At 34.7% G+C, this 7,677-nt stretch overlaps 1 protein-coding gene across 1 annotated transcript; it reads left to right on the top strand.

Annotated features, from left to right (window-relative positions):
- The first annotated feature begins 3,601 nt into the window (after window positions 1-3,601).
- LOC113312664 lies at window positions 3,602-4,285 on the top strand. Its single transcript, XM_026561398.1, has one exon. The coding sequence runs from the start codon at window positions 3,602-3,604 to the stop codon at window positions 4,283-4,285; it is 684 nt and encodes a 227-aa protein (XP_026417183.1).
- The last annotated feature ends 3,392 nt before the right edge of the window (window positions 4,286-7,677 follow it).

Consider the following 7,677-nt stretch of genomic DNA (forward strand, 5'->3'; position numbering starts at 1 on the left):
TTAGTTATAAGATGGAGGAGAAGAAAATGTACTACTTATATGTAAGCGCCATTTAACTACAATCTTAAAACCTTGCTCCTAAAGTAATGCACTCTATAATCAATAAACTTTCATCTAAAACCCTAATAGAACTTACTAGAACGTCTGAACTTAAAACCCCTCAAAACATGGACTTGTGCGTTGACTGTATATGATACCCTTTTCACGGATTCTCTGACTTGATCAACAATCGCGAACTTTGTGGAATTGAAAATTTTAAATTATCAGTAAAATTACAACTCATCAAGATCAACATATAGAGGACCTCCAGCTGAATGTGTCAAAATTCAAAAAAAAAACAAACATATAGAGGACCTGTTTCTTTTTTTTTTTCTTTTTTTTTTCCGCGGTGTAGGCTTATTTCTCTAGAAGGCTGTTATTAGGGCGTCACACTCCATTAGAGGGGCTTCACTTGGATATCTGGTGACCAAAAACCTGATTAAGGGATATTTTTAATTCAATAGCAATTTGTCCAAATTACCCTTCAATTAAAATTAAAACAAAAACAGAATGAAAACCTAATCAAATCTTCACACATTCAACCTTTTGACTCCTGCTCTTCTTCTTCTTCTCCTCTTTCTCTTCTTCTTTCTTCTTCACAGTGAATTTCCATTTTCACAATCAACCACAACTTCATCCTCAACTTATTCCACCAATTCAATCAACTGAAGAATCAAGTTTTCAAACTCCTGAACAACAACCCATGGTGTGTTAAGTTATTAATCGACAAACCCATCTATTCGTACTCGTTTTGAATCAAATCGAAGCCAAATTAGGGTTTCAGTTTTGTTTTTGAAGGTGTTACGCCTAGGTTAGCCAAGCGTAAGTCTAGTGTTTGAAGAACTTACGCCTAGGTTTAGAGGAATTCAGGCGCAAATTGATTTTGCATGTAGGTTTACGCCTAGGTTTAGAGGAATTCAGACGTATTTCATTTACTTACGCTTGGTTTTTCAGTAGACAAAACCCAGGCGTAAAAGTTCCTGGATGTTTTGAAGGAATTGCAGTTTAGGTTTACGCCTAGGTACTGCACCAAAGTTTTCAGGCGTATTTTTTTTGCGCCTAGGTTTGGTGGATGAAGTTTCCAGGCGTATTTGTTTTAGGCCTAGGTTCGATTATATTTTTCTCTAGGATAACCTAGACGTGATTAAGACTGAACACTTTTTTTCTGAGATCAAGTATGGTGTAGAAGTTCTGAGCTGAACTCCGGCCACGACAACTGAACTTATTCTAACAAAGGTGTAAACTGAATCACAGGCATGTGATAGAAGCCGTGAAGCAAAAGAAAAGTAACCATGGAACTAACGAGAAAACAATATATTCATTAGGACATGACCTGAGCAGTACCAGGAGTCAGAATTTCGTGACAAAATTTGATACTTCTTAGTTCATACCAGGAAAAAATTAGTTTCATTACTCTAACTCTGGCCGTTAAATTTTGAAAATGTGAAAAAAAATGTGTTATATGCCCTTTTATTTGTTCCTGCTTTTCGTTGGCATGTTTGCTGCATGTATGTATGCTTCTCTTACGCTCTCCTAACTGATAATTATGTGTGTACCCTACACTTGCAACTTACATTACATGTTGACAGCAAGAAAACTATTTAGTGCATATTTTAATTTTTTTGGTGGTTGTTTGGTTTTAGGAAGTTTAGTACAATGTGTAGGGTGCAATTAAGTTTCATTTGTGTTTAACAATCAATATGAGACACTAATAAAGTTAGGTAATTTCTTGTGAAAATTTGCAGGTCGACTTACAGTAATTTAGTCATGGATAACCTAATGGATATAATCCACTATTATTGGTGTAATAATGTTGGCCTCTGTCATGGTACTCAAGCTTTTGGACTACACATGATCTAAAGGCATGCCCTGGTCGGGCAACCGTACAGAGAAAGTGAAAAGTAGAGACATGCTAAATATACAACAGTAGTGAGCCATCCGTTTGTTGGTAAATAAAAAGCAGATCGGTCTTGGGAGAGCAAAGGTGACTCGGCGACGGAATCGGTGCTTGATTCGGAAATTTTTTCTTCATCGATTCCTTGAATTCTGTTTAACAAAGCATTAATTTCAGGTAATTTTGTTGAATCTTACATCATTCATCATGTTTTCTGGAATTAATTGGTTTTAACTCAGGTGTTTTACTTCGTAAAATGGGATTTAAAACGAAATCTGAGCCTGATAATATTTCTTCAGTAGAAGGAATGAAAATTCCTTCGATTGAATTACCTGATGAACTATTTGAGAAAAGCTTAGATCCATGGCGTTTTTCTTTAATTGGTAGATTAAATTTACAGAAGATCAAATTCGTTGATGCTGCAATAATTCTTAGAAATCAATGGAAATTAATCGGGGAATGTAAATTAATTCCATTAGGTAGAGGTTTCTTTACCATCAAATTGGATAATGTTACAGACCGTAACTACATCAAATCTCAAGTATGGGAAGTTACAGATCAAATTTTGAAGGTTAGAAATTGGGTGTATAATTTTCGACCTACCAGTCAAAGAACTTCTAAGGCTTTTGTTTGGGTGAGATTTCCAGGTTTAGGTCTTGAATTCTGGAGTGAATCAATTCTGTTCAAAATTTGTAAAGAAATAGGAACTCCAATTAAAATTGATGAGGCAACATCTAAATGTGATGTTGGATATTATGCAAATGTCTTGGTTGAGGTAGATTTTGCTTCTTCAGTTCCAAACAACGTATGGATTGGGACTAAATATGGGGTTTTTTTTCAAGAGGTTTCCATTCCAGATTGTCCAAAATACTGCAGCAGCTGCAAAATGGTAGGTCACTTTATCACAGAATGTAGAGTTGAAAAAGCAAAAAGGAATGAAACTAATTCAGAAAACATAATTACTCCACAACAGCCTAAGAGTTCCTCAGAAATTCTTCAGCAGCCTAAATCAAGTTCAACAAACAATTTGAATGCTTTATCTTCAGCAAGTGTCACTAGGTCATTGCCCTTTGATATTTGTGATACATCAGCAGATGACAATGAAGACTCTGTCATCCATACAATTCATGCTACTCCAACAGTTTCAGTTCATCAAATTATTCACACTGCTACTACTGGGAGATTCAGTCCTCTTGAATGTGTTCAAGAAAATATTCTTGAAGATATTGTGGTTAATGAAGATAAGACAGCTGATGTTGTAGAAACTCCTCAAATCAAATTTGTAGATGGAAAGACAGGGACAGTCTCTGATGAAACTGTTAAGGTTACTTCATGGTCAAAAGTGGTTGAAAAGCAAGTGATTAATCCTACTTCTACTTCTTCCACTTCTCAACATTATCCAGGTGTAGCTAAAGGTGGTAATCCAATTGTTACAAATAAGAAACGTAATCTCAGGCAAAATCATGGTAAGGGAGGTACCAAAAATCCTCCACCACCAAGATGAAAATCATATATTGGAATATTCGGGGCCTAAGAAGACCTAGGGCTCAAAATAATCTAAGGTCTTTGGTGAATCAATTTAACCCATCTCTAGTTTGGGTTGCAGAACCAAAAATTTCTTGTAGTTCTTCTTTTTGCAGTCAATTAAATCTCCCTGGAATGAAAAGTATGGTGATACATAATTCAACCTCATCTACAAAAGGTAATTTATGTTTATTCTGGAATGCTTCTTTATCTACTCCTCAAGTTATTTCAATGTCTAGCCAAATGGTAACTGTCAGTATTGGTGAAGTATTAGTTTCTGGTGTTCATGCTCATGTTAAAAAGAGTCAAAGAAAGTTTCTTTGGTCAGAGATGGAAATCATTAGTCAGATACAAAAACCATGGGTTGTTTTAGGTGATTTCAATGCTATAATTTCTCCTGAAGAGAAATTTGGTGGTAAAGCTCCTAACATAATTTCAATGATGGATTTTTTTCATTGCCTTAATGAATGTAACTTAATTCAAGCTCCTAGCACAGGTCAGCAATACACTTGGTCCAATTGTCAACAAGGAACAAAAAGAATCCTATGTGTTCTAGATAGAGTTTTTTTCAATTCTTTATGGTTACAGAAGTATGGTGATTGGGGATATAAGGTTGGATTGAGGATAGTTTCAGATCATGCTCCTTTATTATGTGGTTGTGCAAGCATACCCAGACCAAAGAATGTTCCCTGGAAATTTCAGAAAATGTGGATTGATCATCCATCATTCTTAAGTGAAGTGAAGAAAGTATGGAATGAGAATATTATTGGAGATCTTTTTTTTATTTTCATGCAGAAGCTAAAAAAGTTAAAAAAAGTTCTTAAGTGAGTGGAATTGGAGTATATTTGGTAACATTAATACAAAAATTAAAGAGGCAGAAGAGAAAGTTCAAAAAGCAATGGAGTTATCTGATCAAAATCCCTTAAATGAAGATCTTTTAGCCAAATTAGTAGCAGCTCAAAATGAACATGCAACAAGAGAAGTTCAAGCAAATACTCTTATGAGACTTAAATCAAGAGCAAAATGGATTAAAGATGGTTCTGCAAACACTGCATACTTCCATGCTAGAATGAAGATTAGACAAGCAAGAAATACAATTAGTGAACTAGAAGATGCAAATGGAAATATTATTAGTGATCAATCTCAAATTGCAGATACTTTAGTCAAGCATTTTCAACAAAAATTTGAAGCTCAAGATGTTGATGTTTCTGAAGAATTGCTTGATGTTATTCCTTCAGTTATTACATATTAAGACCAAGAAATGTTGGACTCCATTCCCACCAATGAAGAAATCAAGAAAATTGTTTATGAAATGGACTCAGATAGTGCCCCTGGTCCAGATGGATTTCCTGGATCCTTTTATAAAAGTTGTTGGGATATAATTCAATTGGATTTAAAAGTTGCCATACAATTTTGTTGGAGAAGAAGATTTATCCCCAAAGGCCTGAATTCAAATTTCTTAACCCTCATTCCTAAATGTGCAGGTGCTAAGAAAGCAAGTCAATATAGACCAATTGGATTGAGTAATGTATTATTCAAAATTTTCACAAAGATAATTTCTGTCAGAATGAATGGACTCATGGAGAAGTTAATTTCATCACAACAGGCTGCTTATGTTAAAGGAAGAAGCATTCAAGAACAAATACTTCTAGCTTCAGATATGGTAAATGAAATGAGGAAAAAGAGAAGAGGCGGTAATGTGGCTTTGAAACTGGACATATCACAGGCTTATGATTCTGTAAGTTGGACTTTTCTTCTTAAAGTTATGCACAAATATGGATTTTCATCATCTTGGTGTGATTGGTTGTTAACCATGTTTAAATCTGCAAAATTATCAGTAATGATCAATGGAGGACCATGTGGTTTTTTCTCAATGCATAGGGGTCTTAAGCAGGGTGATCCATTATCCCCTATTTTATTTATTTTGATGGAAGATGTATTGAGTAGAAATATCACAAATTTGGTTAATACAGGGCAAATAACTCCAATGGTAGTTAGAAATGGAATATATCCAACACACTTATTTTTTGCTGATGATGTTTTCTTATTCTGTAATGGAGCTAAGAAGACTTTGCTTTGTCTATTCAAGCTGATTGAAAAATATCAACATAGCTCTGGCCAGATGATTAACAAAACCAAAAGAAAGTGTTTTATTGATGGTACTAATTCAACCAGAAAGCAACAAATTAGCAGCATAATTGGTATGGATATATCTAATTTTCCTGATAAGTATCTTGGTATCATTCTAGCTCCAAGAAGAGTAACTACTGAAATGGTCTGGCCAATGGTTCTTATGCTTCAGAGCAAACTTGCAGCTTGGAAAGGAAGATTATTATCTTTTCATGATAGACTGATTCTTGTTAAAACAATTTTGTTCAGCTACCCTCTTTACAATATGGCAGTTTATAAATGGCCATCTTCAGTTATTAAGATATGTGAAAAACTAATAAGGAACTGTCTATGGTCAGGTGACGGAGAGGTTAGAAAGTACAAAACTTTATCTTGGAAGAAGATCTGTGTGCCATATAGTGAAGGTGGCTTGGGTATTAGAAGGCTAGAAGTTCTTAACAAAATTTTGCTGATGAAAATGATGTGGAAATTGGTATACTCATCAGATGAATGGGCTCTGTTTTTTACAGCTAAGTTCAAAGATAAATATGGTATATGGTTTTCAAAATGGAAATTATCATCAGTAAGAGCAGGTTTGCAATGGGCTTGGCTTACTTTACAAGAAGACATCTCTTGGAAGATTGGAAATGGTGCTAGCATCTCAGTCTGGTTTGATAACTGGTATGGATCTTCCCCACTAATTAATGAAATTGGTTATACTGATTTTATTCATAACAATATGCAGTTGAAAGTTCAGAACTTAATCAGTAATAACCAATGGAATATACATTCTCAGTTGCAGCACTTGTTACAGATTGATAATTTGCCTCAGATTCACAGTGTAAGTGATTCCATAATATGGAACCTACATAGAAGTGGAATGTTTAATAATGCAAAGGCAGTGGAGAAAATAAGACACAAGGAAGACAAGGTTGATTGGTCTTCTTATATATGGAGGAAATCTTTGCACCCAACTATTGCCAGCAACATTTGGAAGCTTCTACAAGGAGTTTATGTGAATGATGACATGAAAAGAAAACAAGGATATGAAATGCCTTCTAGATGTTGTATCTGCAAATCAGAGCAGGATTTTATGGAGCACACAATGTGGCTTTGTGAATTCAGTGTACAGGTTTGGAATTGGCTTGGCAATATGTTTCAATTTCCCAGGCTATACTCTTTTTCAGAAGTTTTTTCTGCAGCAAAACAGCACAGTCCTATCATTGATGAAGTATGGATAATCTCTGCTTGTACTGTCATTAAGGAGTTATGGTTTCAAAGAAAAAGAGTTTTCTTTGAAGGAGGTGATGTTAATATTCATGGTTTCAAGCACAGGGTCATGAAGATTGTTCAAGATCATGGTGTCAGAATAAAAGGGGTCAGGTGGAATAATAACTATGAAAACCAAATTCTTAGTCACCTTAAAATTGATTCTTAAGTTTCCTTTCTTTTGTAACTTTTCTACTTTGTCTATTGTTTTATAGTAACTTTTGTATCCTTTTAGTTTGTCAATAAATGATAAAAAGGGTGATTCACCAAAAAAAAAAAAAAATATACAACAGTATTTATTCGGCTGCATGTATCAATCTTCTTATACACAGATGTACATATGTACTGTGTATGTTTTTAGTATGTTTAATGTACAAATTTAGATTCTCATGTCATTGATGTTTAGCTGAAGGACAGGAACCTTTTTCTCTGCAATCATTGTAGACCATTCGGAAGCACTTCAAATCCCATGCGCTTCCCTTGCTTGTGCGCGCTTGTGACGTTAATGATGCCCACATACAAGAAGAAGTTCTACAAAGAACTGTGGTCTCATGAAGCAGCTTGATTTTCAGGTGCACCTTGTTCAAAAAATTATAATTTTGGTCTTGGATCTATTAAGTTCTTATTCATCATATATTCTCACTGGTGTTGTACAAGGTTGTTATATCTTTAATTTGTCACTCAAGAGATGCTTGTTTTCCATTGAAGTGTACTTTATTTTCAATTTTGTTTCATAACTGTCCAGTCACATTCCCTTTGTTATCAATCTCGAACATTTAACTAATTTCGTGCAGTTGGAGCAACAGTTTTGCATTGTGTGCACGGGTTAGCATTTAAGACAA

Source organism: Papaver somniferum, chromosome 9 (assembly GCF_003573695.1).
Source record: "Papaver somniferum cultivar HN1 chromosome 9, ASM357369v1, whole genome shotgun sequence".
Classification (NCBI taxonomy): Eukaryota; Viridiplantae; Streptophyta; class Magnoliopsida; order Ranunculales; family Papaveraceae; genus Papaver; species Papaver somniferum.

What these genes read in the sequence shown, in the direction of transcription:
- LOC113312664 (XM_026561398.1), top strand. Translation starts at nt 3,602, where the DNA reads ATGGTGATACATAATTCAACCTCATCTACAAAAGGTAATTTATGTTTA.